The following is a 22,102-nucleotide window of genomic DNA, read 5'->3' as shown; positions in this document are numbered from 1 at the left end:
GACACTTTGGGCTCCTTTTACAAAGGTGCGCTAGCGTTTTTAGCGCACACTGTCACGTGCTACCCGAAAAACTACCGCCTGCTCAAGAGGAGGCGGTAGCGGCTAGCGCACATGGCATTCTAGTGCACACTATTCCGCGCTTTAAGACCCTAACGCACCTTTGTAAAAAGAGTCCTTTCTTGCCACTTTCGTAGGTAAGTGTATGCTTATACTTATATGTAAGTTCCAGTAAATCTGTACATTTAAGTTCCTAAAGGGTGCATAAGTGCAGGCAGTGGATTAAAGAACTGCCTTTCTTGTCCTTTGAAATCAGTTACTATAGAAGAGAAAAATGAATAATATAAAGGATATCCCAGGCACAGTGGAAATAATCTCTTCAAATGTTATCCTGATCTGAGACTAGTAGTAATATGCACATTTTAAAAACAAGTCCATCCATTTTCATTGAGAATCTTTTCTTGATTGGCTATTTAGTATTTTAATCACCCCCATCTCTTAAAAAAAACAAACCCCCAAAACATTGCTATGGACAGCATAGATCATTTTCTTCATTTCTATTTAATCTTTTATTGTCTTTCAGGGATTGGGGGGTTTGATGAGGTTTTTGTATTATTTCTTTGGTCACTTGATACTTAGTCATTTTTCTTTTTCTTTCAGGGGTTCTCAGGAAATGCCGTTATGTTTACTATGGGAAGCATTCTGAAGGCAATAGATTCATACGAGATGACGAGCTCTGAAGCAAATATCCTCATGTTTTTGAATGATGTAATGAATCCTGCAGAAAGCAAAAACACAAAGGGGTGGTTCTATACCTGGACACCTCCATTTAAGTGCCCTGAAAGTGGATATTAGGAGTCTATTGTGCAATAAAACCAAGACACATGGGTTCCATTATAGAATAATAGCCATCGAGCTGGCATAAAGGCAGGCATGCATTTAACTTACATTATTCTTTAATTATGTATGTAAGTAAGTGAAAACTCTACCTCTTACCCTCTTATATGTAAACCTCCTTGAAATACATTCTATTGAATGATAGTCACATATTTACTGAACAACACTTAGGTGACATATGACATATAGACTAACTATGTTCACGTGCTATTCACATGTAAATGTTAATGCCCAGTTTATAGAATTGCCCTTAAAATGTATCTAAACCATAAGCCTGTAACTTTCCTCCAGTAGTTTTAGCTGACTTTGTAAAGCCTGTCATGCCTGTCCTACTGTTTTAGCCCAAATAGTCAGTAAGATTGATAGGATTACCTTGAAGCAAATCCCATCAACCCCAGTGATAGACAACTGTAGCCAAATTCCAGTCCTGACAGGTTGAACACCATGATGGATTACCTAGACTGAGTGCTACTCAAAGAAGAGCAAAGATCATACCTAGGGGTGCACTAGTAATACCCAGTTGGCTTAAACCAGGGCCTTTATGCAAAAGCTTTGCCTGTGCTACGTAAGAGAGAATTATGAATTTGTTGAGAGAAAAATACTTCTGTTAGAAATAAAACCCAAATCAGCACTCTGGCCCCTTTTTTTCTTGCATAAAATTAACTATAGTACTTTGAGAAAAAAGTATGACTGAGGAAAATTATTAAGCAGTTTTAACAAAAATACAATTCTGAATTATTTTTTTCTTTGGGTAAAACAGAAAATTTATCCACATTAAAGTAAGAATTATCCTTTTATGACCACATAAAAGTTGTGAAATCAATATGAGCTTGAATAGTGGTCAATAATCTAGGGACTAATATTTCAGTGTAGAGCAGTTCACACAAGCTTAATTTCTAACTTATGAGATAATTTTAGGAAGCCTTTTCTGCATGCAAACCTCTTTTACATGTGGAAAAGTAGCTTTATTAAAACATGCCCCTATAGACGTGTAAATATGTGAACTGGCAATAACACATCATCAGACATGTACTGCATGTAGGCCTCCTCAGGAGCTAACTTATGTTTAAACATGCTTTGGGCCTGATTCTGTATAGGCTGCCCGCTCTCAGCAGCCGCCTAATGGGCTTTTGAGAATCGCACACGGGCATCCTATAAAGAATCACGTCTGTCCTAATGGGCAGACACCTAACCCCACCTAACCACCCCGATTCTCTAACTGGCATCATGTCACAGATGTCATTTAGAGACTTGCATTGCCATTGAGCTGATCACGGCAAGGGAATCTCCCTGCCGCAATCAGAGAGATGCTCGCTCCCTCATGCCGCAAACTGCAAAACAATCCCCAGCAGGAGGGATGCCTACTTCTTCCTGCCAGCAGCCCCTTGAATCCCCTGAACCCCCCACTCTGAAAGCTCCCCTGGATCCTCCCCCCCACGGTACTTTTAAAAGCAAGTCTGGCCAGAGGGAAGCCTACTCCCTCTGGCCGGCAGGCCTGCCTCTCCAGAATGATGGGCCTTCCCCTTCCTGATACATCCTGGGATGCATCAGGTTGGGGCCTAAGGTCCTGATTGGTCCAAGCACCTAAGGTCCCTCCCATAGGAGGGCCTTTAAGCACCTGGGCCAACCAGAGTCTTAGGCCTCCTTCCCAGTATATTCTGGGATGCACTAGGAGTGGCCTAAGACTCCAATTGGTCAGATACCTAAAGCCACTCCCATGCTGGTCTACATTTTAGGCACCTATCATGGCCCTAGGGAGATGCCTAGGGCCACTTCCGGGTGAAACCACAGCCAAGCCCAGCCTTGGATGAGCTTATGCATCTCTAAGTGCCTCCTTGAACCTGTGACAGATGCCTACAGTGTAGGCAGCCTATCTCAGGTTGTTTTTTCCTAGAAAATGTACTTCCTGATTGGCTGGTTAGACAGTGATAGGATGCCTACCACAACCTACAGTCAGGTTGCTGTTTATAGAATATGGCCATTTGAGTATATGCACACATTTACCCTCACCTCAGCGCATGCATTCTGAGTCAAGCCCTATATCATCACAGAGCAAACATAAAGGTAGCTCAGAAGAAACCCACATCCTGATTTCTTAGCTATATTGAAGGGGAATTCCATCAAGGAGTGCTAACTGATTTAGTGCTCATTAAGACCTCTGCTGGTGCCTAAGTTAAGTCTAAAACACTGTTTAAAAGTGGACTTAAAAATTCAAGGCACCTACATCTATAAAACTGGCTTTGGAATCACGCCTCTGGAGGTGCTTTATGGTGCTAATGCCAGGATAAGCGTGACTAACACCGTAAGTGGCATTAGGTGCCATGAAGCACCAATGCAGGTGTGATTCACATCAAAGGTAGGTGCCAGAAATGTGGGCCTTGAAAACCCTGGCCTACATTTCTGGTACTTACTTTTGCTGGAGGTGCAATTCTCTAATCTGCTCCATCGCGTGATCAGAAGCCGCTTTTAAGGTGCCGTCGACAATGGTGCTGTTCAGAGAATCCAGGGCAAAATGCTAAGATGCCCAGATAAATATAATGGGTGTCAGCATTTAGCATGTGCTCATTGGTTAGCACCCCTTGATGAATTCCCCCTTAAACCAAGTAGTGTGTTGTTGTAGATAGGTAAGACAGTACAAGAATGACCACAAATGATGGTTACAAAAGCTCACCATCTTTGATTTTACTGCTGATTTGTTTGATTGGTTCCCAACAAGACAACTTTTATTGTTTAGGAGGTAATAGTCATTTGTATCTATTGGGAGGTGGATGTCTAGTTTACGGTATCTTCTTTATGACTAGCTGGTTGATTTGGTGATCATAATGTTTCATCAGCTATTCTTCTGAGTCCTGAAACATTTTTTAAGGACAATCCTCAGAAGTTTTTGTGTGATTAAACACATTTCCTGTGTAGAAAATACATTTAAAAAATTACAACTCTCCCAAGTAAAAGTACAGGTACTATATCACAAAGTGCATGCTTCTATTTGTGGGAAAAATGGGACAGATCACAAGAAACAGGGGTTTAATTTAATATTTGTCTTCCTCCTCCTCCTCTGTTTGGAAGCTTTCAAATGTTTAAATATAAATTACCTGTGGACCTGCATGAAAACTACCTGTGTCATGTTGTAATGCAGTATATTTAGACATCAGACATTGGCCTTGGGTATGCAGGTTCTTTCAAGCTTTCAAGTATAAAATTAAAATGGTCTGTCTTTTTTAAATGTCTTGATATGCAAAACTAACCAGTCACCAGTGGAGAAGTAAACTTTTATTTCTAAATTTAAAAAAAATCATTTTCTATAACAGAAGAGCTGCCATACTTGGACAGATTGCAAATCTATCAAGCCCAGTATCCTGTTTTCAGCAGTGGCCAACCTAGGTCACAAGTACCTGGCAATATCCCAGTCAAATATATTGGCTTACGGACTTCTCTTTTAGGAAGTTATCCAAACCTTTTTTTTAAACCCAGCTAAGCTTACAGCTTTCACCACATTCTTTGGCAATGAATTCCAGAGTTTAATTTCATGTTGAGTGAAGAAATATTTTATTCACTTTATTTTAAATCTACTATTTAGTAGCTTCATTGCATGCTCCTAGTCCTAGTATTTTTTTGAAAGAGAAAACAAGCAACTCTCATCTACCTTTTCCACTCCACTCAGCATTTTATAGACCTACATAAGAACATAAGACCTCTATCATATCTCCCCTGAGCCACCTCTTCTCCAAGCTGAAGAGCCCTAGCCATTTTAGGTTTTCCTCAAAGGGAAGTCATTCCATCCCTTTGATCATTTTTGTCGCTCTTCTTTGTACTTTTTTTAAATTCCACTATAACTTTTTTTGAGATATGGCAATCAGAATTGCACACAGTATTTGAGGTGTGGCCGCTGTATCACAGGATTCATTATTTCTTAAGCTAGTTAGCTTCTTTGGTCTTTTTGACTGAAACTATACCAACAATCCTACAGACAAAGAACCCTATTTACTAAGCTGTGCTAAAATAGTGCATTAGCCCACTCTTTTGTTTTTAACCTGTTTACTTTGGGATCCTTTTATAAGCTGTGGTAAGGGCTAGCAATTGCTTACTGCATCTTAAAATGGCTTACTGTCAGATGTTCTCAGGCATCCTATGATAATTATGTATTTATACATGCCAAGCATATGCTAAAAAATATTTTTTTATGTTATTGCTAAGGGGACATGGGAGTGGAGAGTGGACATTTCTGCACAGCTGTACATTACCATGCACTAATTGATTAGTACAGAATTAGTGTGTGAGCCCTTAGGGGCTAATTCTGTAAGCGGTGCCTGACATGGCAGGTGCCTAGAAAACATGCCAATTAAAACCAATGAAAACACTCAAGTTAGCCTGCCGGCGCCTAACTTTCAGTGACTTGTTTGAGAATACGACCCTTACTGCCTACAAACCAGGTCTTGGTAAGTGCTCACACTAATGTTTTTTAATAGCCATGCACTAACGGCAACAGCGCATGGGCATTAATTGAAAAAAATGGAAAATTTGCCATTTCAGTGCTGTGGTAAAAATGAACCTAGCATGTAGGGAAAACCCAGGTAAGGGCATGCTAAGACCACTTTATACCACAGCTTAGTAAAAGGACCCCTTTGATTTATTTCGGAAAGCTCTGAAAACTTTCTTGTTTACTAAACTCTTTGGAGTAATCTAGAATGGCTAAGGCCCTCTTCTATCAAACTGTAATAGCAGTTTTTAGCGCGGGGAGCCGCACTGAATGGCCCGCACTGCTCCCAAAGCCCGCACAGCTCCCCACACTAAAAACTGCTATTACAGTTTGATAGAAGAGGGCCTTAGCCATTCTAGATTACATTCTATAATTATATACTATATTTACATTATTGTAAACCGAGTCAAGCACCTTTTGGTTGAAGACCTGGTCTATAAAATTAAGGTTTAGTTTAGTTTGAATGTACATATGCTACCATGGGGCAAAGATTGCACATTCTTAGCCACAAAATTTAAAAGGCCAGATAGCCCTTTGTTGACCTCCCATTTTGCATCTTCCTACTCCAGCATAACACATCCTAAACAGAGATAGGTGGTAGGAAAATCTCCCATATTAATAATAATGATAACAGTTTATATACCGCAGGACCGTGAAGTTCTATGCGGTTTACAATGATTAAAAGTTACAGATTGAGTAGTACTAACAGAGTTAAGATTTAGCGGTCAGTTATTGTGAAGAGGGATTGTTCAGTGTAGCTGCCTAAGTACTTTAGGAACAAATATGTTTTTAGGTGTTTCCTAAATTCCAGATAAGTATTCGCAAGCATGAGTAATTGTTTCAGGTCTTTACTCCATAGTGCTGCCTGATAAGAGAAGAGATGTTGATATGGGTTTTTTAAATTTACATCCTTTAACTGGTGGAGAAACAAAATTCAAGTTTGAGCTTCTCTTAAGTTGATTGGTTGAGAACGAGAAAAGGTCAGTTATATATCTGGGGGCTAGGCCGAAAAGTACCTTGAAGCAGAAACATCTGAATTTGAACTTCATACGTGCCTCCATCGGCAGCCAATGCAGGAGTCGGTAGGAAGAGGTTATATGGTCGAACTTCTTCAGACCCATAATCAGCCTGATCGACACATTTTGCACCAGTTGTAATCGTTGGAGGTTCTTCTGGGAAATTGCCAGGTAGGCTATATTACAATAGTTCTACACAGATGACTAATAAACTGAGTGCCCTACTGTAGGTATAGGCCCTAAAGTGACTGGGTTAGGAACTGGTTGAGTCAAAAGCAACAATGGATAGTGATAAATGGAGGTCACTCTGAGGAAAGACATGTTACCAGTGGTATGCCGCAAAGTTCAGATGATACCAAAATACCCCTGATGGTATAACATTAGGAAGGACATAAGAAAGCTTTAAAAATGGCAGCTAAGATTTAATGCTAAAAGATGCAGGGTCATTCTGTGGGCTGCAAAAACAGATTAGGGAGTGAAGAATGTTTGTGCATGGAAGAGGAACAGGAAAAGGCTGTGATCATATGTGATCTTAAGATGGCCAAACAGGTAGAAAAAGAGAAAGTGAAAGCTGGAAGGATTCTTGTGTGTATAAGGAGAGGAATAGCCAATAGGAAAAAGGAGGTGATGATGCCCTTATATATAGGGTTCATGAATACAGGAGATTAAGACACTGTTAGAAGCATGATCACTATACTGGCAACAATCTCACGCATCTACTCACTTTCACTTTGAGTGATCAGGCTGTTAGGTCTTAATTACCATCTTTAGATAAGACCTCTGAGGCAGGCCTTTCAGCCAAAACACATACATGTCAGGTCTTAACAGTGAATATACAGATTGAGCATCACAGGTTGCCTCTTTTGTCTTCTTATATATAGGGTTACCATATGGCTCCAGAAAAAGGAGGACAGATTGAGACATCCGGGTTTTACTTCCATTGCTTTCAATGGACCTCCCAGATGTCTCAATCTGTCCTCCTTACTTCCATTGCTTTCTATGGAAGAAAAATCTGGATGTCTCAATCTGTCCTCCTTTTTCTGGAGCCATATGGTAACCCTACTAGTATAAGACTCTGTTGAGACTTCATTTAGAATATTGTGTACAATTCTGGAGAGTGCACCTTCAAAAAGATATAAGCAGGTTGAAGTTGGTCCAGAGGGCAGCTACTAAAAACGACAGTAATCTTTGTCATAAAGCGTAAAGGAACAGACTTAAAAATCTCAATATGTATACTTTGGAAGAAAGGCGGGAGAGGGGAGATATAATGGAGATGTTTAAATACTTCTTTGACACTAATGCACAAGGGGCAATTCTCTTTCAGTTGAAAGGAAGTTGTGGAATAAAGAGTGCATAGAATGAAGGTGAAAGGGAACAGACCCAGGAGTAATATGAGGAAATATCTCTTCATGGAAAGAATGGTGAATTCATGGAAAGACCTCCTGGTGGAGGTGATGGAGATAAAAACAATATTTGAATTCAAGAAAACTTCAGATCTTTAAAGTTGTGAAAGGGATAATACATCAGATCTTTAAAGTTGTGAAAGGGATAGTAAATGGCATGGATGGGCAGATTTAAAACTAACTTAAACACCTTCCTTTTTAAGGATGCCTATGACAAGTAGACGCTAGACCTCAAGAAGAAGGAAGAGCATATCCCCTTCCTCCTGTGTTGACCTTTTATGTCTCTCTCTCCCCTTTTACAAATTGTACTTCTCCCCTAATCATCTTGTTTTCTATATGTCATCTAAGTCTTATTGTCCAATGTCTTCCCCTTTGATTTTAACAGCTATGACCTTGTACACTGCTTAGACAATTTTTTAAGCGGTATATCAAATTTTAAATAAAACTTGAAAACTTGTACAGTTATCCGGTCTTTATCTACCTTTATTTGTATGTGTTTCTATGTATACCTCTTGAGACATAGTTAAATTCCCCAGTATTACAATGGATCATGAGTTTTATTGCAATCTACATTTCTCCATGTTAATGTTATGAGTACATGTGATTCAACTTATTAATATATTTCTTGTGTTGGTATTATTTTTTTGTGATATACCAAAAATGCATGGCAATTTGCTTTAAAGATAAGCCAAATTCAATATTTTACACGTGTTTGCTGCTTTTGTGATAGAAACATAGAAATAGACGGCAGATAAGGCCACGGCCCATCTAGTCTGCCCACCGCAATGACCCTTCCCCACCTAACTCAGTGAATAGATCCCACGTGTCTATCCCATTTGGCCTTAAAATCAGGCACGCTGCTGGCCTCAGTGACCTGAAGTGGAAGATTGTTCCAGCGGTCAACCACTCTTTCAGTGAAAAAGAATTTCCTGGTGTCACTGTGCAGTTTCCCTCCCCTGATTTTCCACGGGTGCCCTCTGGTTGCCTTGGGACCCTTGAGAAGGAAGATATCTTCTTCCACTTCGATGCGACCCGTGAGATACTTGAACGTCTCGATCATGTCTCCCCTCTCTCTGCGTTCCTCGAGTGTGTAGAGCTGTAACTTATCCAGCCTTTCCTCGTACGGGAGATCCTTGAGACCCGCGATCATCCGGGTGGCCATTCTCTGGACCGACTCTAGTCTCAGCACATCTTTTTGGAGGCCGCATTACCGAAAAGATGTGCTGAGACTAGAGTCGGTCCAGAGAATGGCCACCCAGATGATCGCGGGTCTCAAGGATCTCCCGTATGAGGAAAGGCTGGATAAGTTACAGCTCTACTCACTCGAGGAACGCAGAGAGAGGGGAGACATGATCGAGATGTTCAAGTATCTCATGGATTGCATCGAAGTGGAAGAAGATATCTTCCTTTTCAAGGGTCCCGCGGCAACCAGAGGGCACCCGTGGAAAATCAGGGGAGGGAAACTGCACATATAGAATAATAAAAGGAGTTTTCTTCAACTGTAGAATATCTTCCAGCTTGCAGTTGTAGCTAATTCATTAACTAGTCCAATTTTTTTGAACTAGCCATCAGATGGCTGGACACGTTGAAAACAACTGTAGGGATGACGCTGGACGACCTTACTGGAATAGCACAAAATCTATTTCTTTTTAGATCTGTAATTCATCAAGTCTCTAGGACTCAGGCACTTGAAGAACCACCATATATCTTCCCCATTTGTACCTATTAATACTACAATCATGCCAATCTTATTCGCCCCCCCCAAAAAAAAAAAAAAATGGCATTGTTGAAATAAATCAGTAGGAAATTTATGTTTGCTACTAGTTAGTAACTCTGCTTTTCCAAACCATATACACAAACAACAGTAAAATGGATGGGACTTAATATACCACTTTTTCTGTGTGGTTACAATCAAAGTTTACATATTTTAGACAGGTACTTATTTGTACCTGGAACAATGACGTGTTAAGTGATTTGCCCAGAGTCATAAGGATCTTCAGTGGAAACTGAACTCATAACTTCAGGGTGCTGAGGTAGCTGCTTTAACCACTAGGCCACTCTCCAGCTCTACAAACAGAAGCTAAGGCATTAGTTGTTGGATCAGTAGTATTATAGGTACTATTCCCAGAGTTATTAAAATGGGAAATATACAGTGTGAAGTTCTGAAGTGAACTAAAATTCCATTACGTTTTTTAGTAGCTCTATTGGTAAGGTAAATTAAGGGGCAGCAAAAATGTCCTAAAGCAGGATGGGCTAAAGTAGTGGTCTTTGTTGCAAGGCCTGTGAGCCAATGACAGCTGATGAAGACCTTCCGGGTGGCCTGCACAGCTGTCCGTGGTTCCATTCCCCTCCCCCCTTGCGGGATCTAACACTTCTCCTTCCCAGCAGCTGTTCTTTCACTCTTTAGGCCGCTGGCAGCGTGAGGTAAATGTGTTGCCTTCAGCGGCCCGGAAGCTTTCCTTCTGCTACTGCTTTCTGTCCCCACATAGGTATGAAACAGTAATAGACGGAAAGCTTCCAGGCTGCCGATGGCCCGAAGAGTGAAAAGAAGGGCTGCTGAGATAGAGAAAGGTGAGCAAATACTGAAAGGTGGGGATCATAAAGGGATCATGGGGAAGGGTTACTAGAGAGATGCTAGACTGCGTGGATTGGGAGAAATAAAGAGGATTTCTTGTATTATATCTGTTTTAGAAGATGTGCTTCTTTGATCATATTACTATTTTTCTGTTGAAAGATGTTGGCTTTGTATTGTTTATAAATGTTAACTTTCATTATGCAGGAGCCCTTAACACCACATAAATAGGAAGGGCTCCTGCAGTAATTTTTTTAAAATGGCCGCATGCAAATGCTATCATCAGAGCACATCCATTAATGAAATAAATAGAAAAAAAATGCACTTTTGATGGCTGCCTTAGAAATGGGCTTAAGCCCTTTTCCTAGCACAGGTTATTAAAAGGACCCTTAAGTACATAAACTTTCAGGAAATGGTAAAGGTTTAGGGCTCCTTTTACTAAGGTGCGTTAGGGCCTTAACACGCGGAATAGTGCACGCTATAATGTCGCACGTGCTAGCCGCTACTGCCTCCTTTTAAGCAGGCAGTAATTTTTCGGCTAGCGTGCTAATCTTTTGTATGTGCTAAAAACGCTAGCGCACCATAGTAAAAGGAGCCCTTAAAAACATCAAGGACATCTTATATTTTTGACTAATTATGGCATAACTATTGGAAATAATGTACTGTTTTGTTTCTTACTATTTCACCATCATATTATAACTAGTGTTTAAGCTCGTTACATTAACGGGTGCTAGAATATGTCTGTCTGTCTTTCTTTCTGTGTCTCTCCCTGCCCCTCTCTCTTTCTTCCTTTCTTTGTCTCTCTACCTGCCTGCTGTCTTTCTGTGTGTCTGTCTTTCATTCTAGTGCCTACCTATCTTTCTGTCTCTCTCCATGGCCCCCTTTTGTCTGCCCCTCCCCCACTTCCCTGTGCAGCAACAGCAGCATTCCCCCCTTCCCTGTGTAGCAACAACAGCATTCCCCCTTCCCTGTGCAGCAGCATTCCCCCCTTCCCTGTGCAGCAGCAGCATACCCTCCTTCTCTGTGTAGCACAAACAGCATTCCCCCCTTCCCTGTGCAGCAGCATTCACCCCCCTTCCCTGTACAGCAGCAGTATTCCCTCCTTCTCTGTGTACAGGTACGTTAGATAGATTGTGAGCCCACCGGGACAGAGAGGGAAAATGCTTGAGTACCTGATTGTAAAAACCGCTTAGATAATCTTGATAGGCGGTATATAAAAATCCTAATAAACTTGAAACTTGATACAGCAACAACATTTCCCCCTTTCCCTGTGTAGCAGCAGCATTCTCCCCCCCCACTTCCCTGTGCAGCAGCAGAATTCCCCCACTTCCCTGTGCACCCACCCCTTCCCTGCTCCCCCTGTTCCCTTCCTTTTCCCTCCCCTGTCCAGCAGCACCCCTTTCCTGCTCCCCCTGTGCATACACCCCACAGAAATCTACTTGCCTCAAAGAAAAGCGTTGTACCGCACTGTTGCTGGCCTCGGTGTCTTCTCTCCACTGCGGCTAACCCTAGCAGAAACAGGAAGTTGTGAGAGGGCGGGCCGCAATGGAGAGAAGACGGTAAGGCCAGTGGCAGCACAGCGCAGCGCTTTTCAGTTAAAGGCTGCGAGCGGGTGAGCAGGCGAGAGGGAGGAGGGGTATAAATAGATGCCGGCAGGGGGGTTTGGAGGTTGGGGTGCGTGTGGCAAGCCGCCGCACGGCGTTTGGAGGTCGGGGCGCATGTGGCAAGCCGCCGCTCGCGCCTAAAGATTTTAAAAGCCAGGGCACTCGGAGTTGGGACGTTGGGGCGCGTGTGGCAAGCCAACGCTCAGAGTTGGGACGTCGGGGCGTGTGCTGCAAGCCAGCGCTTGGGCCTGAAGACTTAGGAAGCCATGCCGCGTGCTGTAGAATACCGCCACAGATCAGAAATCACGGCGGCAGGGATCACGCCGTTTTAAAAGCGCATGCGCAGGTAAGGTTTTATTATATAGGATTCCATATACCTGTACTGTAATTCAATATACTTGTAACCATATTTGACCTGCATACTTTTGTACTGCTAAACTGAGATAAATAAAGAAAACCATTATAATGAAATATAATTTATTATAGAGATCTACTCTGAAACTTGCATTTCTCGATTTAATAACCAAGTCTAAACATGAATTGAAAAAAACTGTCATAACCCAATATCAGTTTGGAAATTCAATGATTTGGTATGAAGTGGAAACTTTGGGCTTTTGAAAACATGCTGTAGTTTAATGCAGTGATCCTAATTATCAGACATCTCCAAGCAGTTGAGTGCATGATTTCAGAAGTAGTGCTACAATGGAGGGATATTCAATACAGTTCAATGTCATATATAATTCAGTTTCATATGCATGCCTGTCTAAGTTAAACCTCCTTCAAACACAAAAGCAGCTCAGATCAGACCAAATCTGTATTTTTCCTACTTGTTTACTTTCTTACATGTCAAAATGATTTGAATTGCATTATGGAATATTTTCTCCATGCAACCTACTGAAAGGAAAAATATTTTTATTATGAGGTGTAACCACATTTTTCTGTGGGTTATGCAAGTTTTTAATTTAACTAGGAAGTTAAAGGAAAACCACTGGCACAGCCTGCTTAACTTATTGCCTTTCTGTTCTGTGTTTGTTGAAGGTTATGTTTGAAAGAGAATTTTTTTTTAAGCTCTGTCCCTCATGGTCTGAAGTACCACTGAAAAAAACTCTCAGTCTAGGGTCTTGACATACCCCTGTTTAATTATATCCTTAAACCACTTCAAGCTAGTCAGAAGTCATTGTTATATGGCTCAGTGGTTGAGAAAATCCATTATAAAACAGACGGAAAGTCATGTGATTTAATTGAATAAAGGTGCAGCAAATATTTTTAAAGCAGACGTTTTCATAACTCATTGTTAATTCCCATTTTGCCTAAGATCTGACTCCCTGGGTTTAAGCCGGGTTGCTGAAGATGAGTATAAAAATTACTTTTAGAGCTTACATTAAGACGCTTAGAAATTGAAGAGTCTTATATCAGCACATTATTTATTCTATAAAATTCTTAGAACCAAGATATAATGGGAAAATATATTTATATACATAAAAAATAAAATAACGAAAAAAATTGTAATAAACCCGACAGCCTATGATGAAGTTCTCACATTAAACCTCCCGCTGTTTTCAAATTGAACTTTAGCGGTGGAGTGGTGGGGCTGAGGCGTCAGGTTTTCTAATAGAAATATATTCTAGACGTATATATATTTTTTTTCTATTATTTTTTTTCTGTTGATATAGGTCAGAAAGGAGACATCCTAGGCAGGACATTCACAATTTTGGGAGTATACGCCAAATACAGAGAACCTTTTTGAAAAGTATATACAAAGACACCACTTTGGGTGAATCTCTTCATAAAGGCAGTTAATAAATCCACGTAAATAAATAAATGTGTGTTTGCTAGCAGGCAAGGGTAGAACAGTCATTTTACCAATAAACACATGCAAAAACTAGTTGCTTGGGCCATTACAAAGGTAATTTGATAATTAAGTTAACTTATTTTTTTAGTTGTGTATATTAAGGAACAGTATTTGCTCCTGGAGGGTTCACAATTACACACAAAAAGAGACAATTAAAATGGGATTTGAACAAAGGTCCTTTGGCTTACAGTCCACTGCACTAACCACTAGACTGCCTCTGCTCTGCATTGATGTATGTGTAGTCATTTTCTAAGAATTCTGCCATACAGACATCCATGCAGTGGCATAGTGGGGGGGGGAGGGGGCGCAACTGCCCTGAGTACTGGCGCCTCTCCATCCACCCCTTGTACCTCTTTAAATGTCTGCTAGTGTGAGAAGCATCTTCCACTTCTGCTTGCGCCAGCCTCAGCTCCCTTCAGATGTTACTTCCCGGTCGCAGAACTGGAATGTGATGTCGGATGCAAGCCGAGGCCAGCGCGAGCAGCAGTTGGAAGGTGGGCTTGTGCCAGTGAACATTTCAAGAGGTATGTGGTAGGGAAGGGTGGGGGATATGCGGCGTGGTGATGCCATGCACCACCACCTTGAGCGCCAATCTCCCTCGCTATGCTGCTGTGTCCGTGTCCCTTGTTTTCCCTGCTCATAATTTGGATGTTACAGTTCAAAAAAAAAGACTGTTCATGCTGGATGTCTCTGGCACATACATAACATAGTAACATAGTAGATGGATGCCCATTTCGCATATTTTCAAACAGGAAATTTTGTCATATTTCCCTTTTCAAAAATACAAGTGAGTAGATACCGTATTTTTCGCTCCATAAGACGCACCTGATCATAAGACACACCCTAGATTTAGAGGAGAAAAAACCAAGGAAAAAATATTCTGAACCAAATTGTGCCTCTGAACCCAGCCCCCTAAAAAAATAGTCAAATATACTGCAGCAGACAGATTTTGATAACTAAATTGAAATCCTATCTTTGTTGTCTGGAGATTTCTGGTTCCACTAGACAGTTCTTTCTTTCTTTCCTTACTTCCTCAAGCCCAACAATTATCTCTTTCTATTCCCTCCCTCCCTCCCTCATTCCTTCCTTCCTTCCTTCCTTCCTATGTTTCGAGTTCTTGTCCCCTCCCCCTCACTGCCTTGCAGCCTTTGTCCTTCCTCCCTCCCACACCAAAGCCTGCCTGCCTTCCTCCCTGCCGCGCCGATTCCTCCTCCCTGGTCCACCGCTCGCCCACTGCTGCCGCAACTCACCGAAGCCTGCCTGCCTTCCTCCCTGCTGCGTCGATTCCTCCTATCTGGTCCATGAACAGTTACTTCCTCCACTGCAGAATGACCCCTCCAAGCTCCACCACCCCTCCCTCCCCTGCAACCAGACTTTTTAGCAGGCGCCATAAGGAGCACAAAAAAACCCTTCACCAAACCTCCAACCTACCAACACCCCACTACCCCAAATAACCAGAGGCTCACCTCCCAGGCCATGCCCCACCAGTGCTACTAACACACATACACACCACTGAACTTGCCACAGGAACAGGCTATCATGATCCTCAAGGTCACACGGCAGGAACTGGAGCACTGCTGACATCCCAGGAGCCCAAAAATCCCACGACAGATCCCTCGACAGCTCCTCTGAGGCTCTTGCACTCCTGGACCGGCACTCAACATGCACACCCAGTGCCGATGCCGACACAACAAAACAACTGACTCCTGCTGCCCAATTTCACAAAGGGAAGGCATGCAATCGGCCCTACAAGCCTTCCTCCGACATCAATTCTGATGTCGGAGATGAGGTCCGGGCCAGCGATTGGCCTTAGAGAGCAGTGCATGCACGTATCGCCTAAAAACTTCTAGGAAAAGTGCAATAGGAGGCAAAACTCTCCTCCTTACCGAAATCTCAGCAGCTGGTCTTCTAGCCCTTTTCGATGCTTGCACAAAGACTTCACCCCTTCCTTGGGGGGGTGTCTACAAATTTGAATTTTCACAGTGAAAGTTCCCCAGCCCGGCGAACTGCAACTCAGGAACCCATCTGTATAGTAACCCTCTAATTGTACCCCTGGATCCCCTTTTCCTTCAGGAACTCATCCAATCCCCTTTTGAACCCCAAAGTCGTACACTATTCTACTACCTCCTCTGGAAGCGTATTCTAGGTGTCCACCACCCTCTGTGTGAAGAATAACTTCCTAGCATTTGTTCTGAACCTATCTCCCTTCAATTTTTTTGAGTGCCCTCTAGTTTTTGTCTGAAGAATCTGGCCCTCTCTACCTTCACTATACCCTTCATGATCTTATAAGTTTCTATCATATCCCCTCTAAGTCTCCGCTTTTCCAGGGAAATAAAAAATATTGGTTTGGATTTATGAATGTTTTCTTAATCTAGCAATCTTATCATCATAATAGTTTATGTTCTAGAATAATTATAATGCAAAAAAGGAGGAATGGAGGGAAAATAATACCAAACAAAACACAAAAAACACTCTAAAATAAGCCCACCACAGAAATCACAACAACTGGGTTAATACTTAAGCGAAAGAAAAGCCTCAGACTAATGGAGAGGTGTACCCATACTCTTCCACCCAGACATCACAGGCATCCTGGTGTTTTGTTTGCTAGAATAATTATATGCATATAACTCTGTTGACTAATATTCTTCCTGTTAATTTATACCAAATACTGCATTTAGAAGCATTTATTAATTTTTTCAAAATATTTCTAATCTGCTTAAGTACAGTACAGTTGTATTCATAATTACAAACAACAAAAAATAATACGTAAAAACAGAATATAAAGCAATCTTTTCAAATATATTACAATCCTAGACAAAAATCAAAGACCTATCCAAACATATCCCTCCCTTGACTATATCAGGCCCTCTATGATATTTAGAAATATAAGGACCTTTTTGCTAATCCTTAGGCACACTAATAGTGTTGCTGTTAGGTGCAATCGACTTGTGTTTGAGTCCTAGTGACTTGAATTGCGGATCTAAAAATAAATCAGATTTGTGCTAGTCCAGAAAGGTCCTTTAGCATCTGTCCAGCCATCTGATTGCAGAGCACCCTCTTCGCCTGGTTCCTTTAATCTTCCCAAACATGATGTCCTTCTCCAATGATCTGTCTCTTCTGATGGTATGACCAAAACAAGACAGTAGTAACTTTATCATTTGGGCTTCAAGTGACTTGACCGGTTTGATCTTTTCCAGAATCAGTTTGTTAGTTCTGGTGGTCCACGGCACGCCTAAAATCCTTCTTTAGCACTAAAGTTCAAATGAGTCAATCTTCTTTCTGTCTTTTTTCAGTAGTATCCAGCTTTTGCATCCATAACTGACCACTGAGAAAATGAATGCGTGGACAAGTTTGATCTTCATTTGGAGTGTTGCCTCCTTGCCCTTGAATACTTTGTCGAGAGCCTTAATTGAAGAGCAACCAAGTGCTATTCTGCGGAGTATTTCCTCCCTGCTAGTTGTTTCTTTGTGTGCAAAAGAGTCCAGGAGATTGAAATCCTTTACAACTTCTATTCTGTTGCCTTCAAGCTCAAAATCTTCATCATTTTCCGTGTTCATGATCTTCGTCTTGTTTATGTTCAGTTCTAATCCAATGTTATGACTTTTGGCTTTGACTTTTCTCAGTAGATACAGCATGTCTTCTTTGCTGCTAGTGAAGACCATTGTATCATCTGCATAGCACAGGTAGTATTAACACATGTGAGCTTATTAGCATTTAGGCTCAGATTCTGTAAAAGATGGCTAAAGTTATGCACTTAAATCATTGCACCTAGCTGATTTAGGCGTTAACTTAATTTTTTTATTAGCTTAAATTGCACTAATAAGCTTAATTGGTTCAATAATTGGCATAAATTAAAATTAATTGCTATTTAGGTGCCTACAAATTTTGGGAAGGTGCCTAACACGTGGCACTTACCAGAAAGTGGGCATGGTCAAGGGCAGATCATGATCGGTATTTAGGCAATGAAAACCCTGGCATAAATAGGGGGCACCTAAGTCCAATTTAGGCATCGTTAGGTGCCTAATTGAAGATTGGCAGCTGCTATATGTGCAGTCCTCAGTGCCAGATGTGTAGGCGCCGATAATAGAATCAGGGCTTTAGTGTATACTAGGCTTTAGTAAAAGGACCCCATATTTTCTTCTATAGAAGTCTTAAATTCATTAGCATTTTTAATTGAATATTTATGTAAATATACTATGGGCTTCTTCTATCAAACTGCGTTAGTGCAGAGAGCTGTGCTGAATGGCCCGCATTGCTCCCGATGCTCACAAGGAACTCTATGAGCATTGGGAGCAGCGCAGGCCATTCAGCATGGCCCACCGCACTACAAAATGCTAGTGCAGTTTGATAGAAAGGGCCCTATGTGTTCTTTATGCAAAATTATATAATTAGAAAGGGGAAGCATTTCACGTTAAGTTTCCTGAACTATTCGTATTGCCCACGTCCTTGTTGTAATTTTTATTCCCTAAACATGCTCTGACAAGGATTGAATGTGACACCCACCAAACCTGGAATGTCCTGCAGCTAGCTCCAACGGCTTGGCTGCTGTCAGATCCAGCTACATAAGAAGCAACAGCTCAACGGGCTACATCTGTGACACATGTCAGAAACTTTTACGTGTATGCTTTTTTTTTCTCTGCCTCCCATCAAGATACTTCTGTGTCCTAGCCAGAAAAGAAATGACATTATGTTTTTGTGTGGAATATGTTGTTGAAGTTCCCTTTTCCTGCCTCCCCTAAATGTCTGCAGGAGTTTCCTCTAAGCAGATCAAACTACGGACAAACAAGCCTTGTCAGACAGAAATATTTTCAATGGTAACCATGCTGAAAAACAATATATTTAAAGGGGAGCCGGACACACTTATTTGTATGCTGTATCCCACACAAAGGATGACACAGGGCAATTTATGACCTTAGTTATTTGCTGCTCAATTCCTCAACATAGGAACTCCTTCATATTTTTTATCTTCTTTTCCATTAAAGTGAAACAATTTGGCATGTAAACCACAAGGGTTTCTTTTTATCATGAAGCCTTGGAAGAATTAACATTCTGATGAAAAATGTCTGGTTTAAGGGTAACAAAGAAGCAAGTGAAAAGCTCTAGTCTTACAGAGATAAGTTGACTGTTTCTAAGGCAGTGCCTGTGGCTGAAACCAGCAAGAGACTTGGTAGAAGACATAACCTATGCCTTGCAAGCAGTAATTAATTAATTCATTAACATTAATCCTTTTTTAAATAGAAGATTGAAAAGTAACTGGACCCAAAACTAACATTAGGACATTTTCTCATTAAATTTAACCAGCATTATAAATAGTCCTGTTCATTCCCCGGGCAACTCAAGATCTTTGAATATTTCTGCAGTTATCAATGATTGAAGAGGTAGTTTGAAAAGTCATTTGAAAAAGTTATTGCTGTACATACAATTTTCTAGACTATATGGGGCAATTCTACAACTGAGGCCCTATGGTAAGCAGGGCAGGATTAATTCTTTGGTGGGCCCTAGACACCCAAGTACACTGGGCCTCCTGGACCTGTCTCTCCATGGCTCTGCCCCGTCCTCACCCTTACCCTCCTCCTTGCCTTGCCCCTGCCCCACCTCACGCCACTCCTGCTGCTAGAGTGTACCTCCAGGCCCGGTTCCAGAATCCAAGTAGCACCTTCATCATTATTCAGTGCAGCCAAACTCGCAATCATCAAAAGACTACAGGCAGTGATTGCTACACACTGCCCACTGCTGACCCGGAAGCCTTCCCTCTGATACAAAATCCCACTGCCTTTTGAAGACTGTGAGTTTGGCTGCACTGAATAATGAAAAAGGATGGAGAAGGTGCTACTTGGACTTCTGGAGCTGGGCATGTAGGCTGCTACATTGACATCAGAGCAGTAAATGTTCAGGGCCCCCCTGAACTCTTCAGGCCTGAGGCACGTGCCTTCTTGTCCTACCCTTTAAACCTGCCCTGATGGTAAGTGCCTCAAGTATGCCTGGTGGTTGCTTATTCTGGGGGTTAGCACCCAAGAAAAGGATTTGGGTGTCATCATAGGCAATACAATGAAACTTTCTGCCCAATGTGTAGCGGCGGGCAAAAAGCAAACAGAATGCTAGGAATTATTAAAAAAGAGATAGTTAACAAGACTAAGAATGTTATAATGCCCCTGTATCAATCCATGGTGTGACCTCACCTGGAGTATTGAGTTCAGTTCTGGTTTCTTATCCCAAGAAAGATATAGCGGCACTAGAAAAGATTCAAAGAAGAGTGACCAAAATGATAAAGGGGTTGGAACTCCTCTCGTGTGACAAAAAACTAAAAAGGTTAGGGTTCTTCAGCTTGGAAAAGAGATGGTTGAAGGGAGATAATATTGAAGTCTACAAAATCCCGAGTGGAGTAGAAAGGGTACAAGTGGATCGATTTTTCACTCCGTCAAAAATTACAAAGACTATGGAACACTCGATGAAGTTAAAGGGAAATATTTTTAAAACTAATAAGAGGAAATATTTTTTCACTTAGAGAATAATTAAGCTCTTGAACGCATTTCCAGAGGTTATGGTAAGAGGAATAGCGTAGCTGGTTTTAAGAAAGGTTTGGACAATTTTCTGGAGGAAAAGTCCATAGGCTGTTATTGAGAAACACATGGGGGAGGCCATTGCTTGCCCTTTATTGGTAGCATAGAATGTTGCTACTCCTTGCGTTTTGGCCAAGTACTAGTGGCCTGGATTGGCCATCGTGAGAATGGGCTTGATTGGTCTGACCCAGTAACGCTATTCTTATGTTATGATAGTATCTAGGAGCCCAGATTCCATTCTGGAATAGTGCCTGCAGGTACATAGATGCGGCAATTTACAGTATTCTTGTAAGTTGTGAGTGTAAGTTGGAGCCCCATCCATGTTCTGCCCATGTATATGCTCCTCTTGCATTTACATACCATGTTGCTTACCCATACCATTACAGAATAGTGCTTTAGCACCCATAAGGTCTAGTATTGTATATATTAATTCACACAAGGGGCACATAAATGCAAGCACCTATGTAATAGAATTGAATTGCCTTTTATGTGGGTAAAAGTATGAGTATACAGCCTTTTCACGGTACAGGGGAAGCCAAGGGCATTGGTGGGCAAATATAATGAGTTGTCCCTTACCTCAAGGTGGAAAGGAGGAACAAGTTTCAGACATAAGCCTTGAGGGAGAAGATTTCAGCAACAACAATAACTTTCAGGGGTTACCCAACATGTATCACTCCTCATCACCATGCTACAATGAGCACAACACCTTGCTACAACGAGCACCATGCAACAATATCACAACTAGTCCTAAGTTCCAAGCATAGTGAAAGTATAGCTGTCTTACACCAGAACACTGGACTCAATCTTTTAGGTCCCCATCTCACTGATCTCCTTCTTGCTGTTCCAGGGTCTCCTCTATGGGGATACTCCACTTGAAGATATTTGCCTCATAGGTGTAACATGGAGATATTTTCATTTTAGATATTTCTCTATTTACATTTTTCCTGGGGGGTATTCCTACCAAATTTCCTATAGTGACATTTTTCTCAGTCACTCTTTTTCTAGGGCACATTTTCCCAACTCAGCATGTCCTATCTCAAGATCACCTTCTCAGCAAAGGTTTCTTGCACTATAGTGAGTGCTACCTTCTCTCAAGTGCTGTAGAAATTAAGCAGTCTCATCAGCCTAAGTGGTTAGTGTGGCTGCAAAGGCATCATTGAAGAAGTTCCCTACTGTGGGAGGATGAGTTTCAGCTTAAATCCAGGTCAGAAAGCCAGGAGATTGACTTCTCATTTTAAACCCAACAGTAGCAGTTGCAGCAACTCTTTGAGTTATAGTAACTCAAGAGATTCTTCCCTTTTGGCAGACCCTTCCGAAGAGATGGTGGCAAAAGCCATGGTATATCCAAGCAGTAACACTGAGCTATGGGTAGCGTGATAATTTTTGCCTCCTTGAGAGGAGCAGGAAGAAAGATCAAAGAGGAAGTATGAATTCAGCTCTGGTAAGACCACATGGATAGAGACTTCTAACTGGATATATTCATTCTCCTGTTTAGCCTCTATTGAACAGACTCTGCCATGTAATAATAACTTGATTTCATTCTGGTGATGGGTTGTTATTACTCAGCTATAATGAGGTATGCAAGGGAAATATGGCATGAAAACTACAATAAGTTGATAGGCACAAGACTTCAATCTATGGCCGACCAAGATGACCAATAAGGATCACAGTGCAAAAGTGTTTAAATGACCTTTTCAGAACCTCATGAAAAATGGGGTGCAGAA

At 41.5% G+C, this 22,102-nt stretch overlaps 1 protein-coding gene across 7 annotated transcripts in view; it reads left to right on the top strand.

The window, feature by feature from the left end:
* LRMDA (leucine rich melanocyte differentiation associated) overlaps positions 1 to 2,350 on the top strand; it is a 1,649,176-nt gene extending 1,646,826 nt beyond the window's left edge. For 3 of the 7 annotated variants that reach the window (XM_033942049.1, XM_033942047.1, XM_033942055.1), the window contains one exon: positions 658 to 2,350. In XM_033942049.1, coding sequence (XP_033797940.1) covers positions 658 to 852 — 195 coding nt within the window. In that variant the 3' untranslated portion in view covers positions 853 to 2,350. The remainder of the gene's footprint in view (positions 1 to 657) is intronic. The other 4 variants (XM_033942054.1, XM_033942052.1, XM_033942050.1 and 1 more) reach the window with 2 other exon arrangements.
* Positions 2,351 to 22,102: the final 19,752 nt, after the last annotated feature.

The sequence above is a fragment of the Geotrypetes seraphini genome, chromosome 4, assembly GCF_902459505.1.
Source record: "Geotrypetes seraphini chromosome 4, aGeoSer1.1, whole genome shotgun sequence".
Lineage (NCBI taxonomy): Eukaryota > Metazoa > Chordata > Amphibia > Gymnophiona > Dermophiidae > Geotrypetes > Geotrypetes seraphini.
The sequence above is the reverse complement of the archived record's forward strand: the minus strand, read 5'-3'. Positions and strand labels throughout refer to the sequence as shown.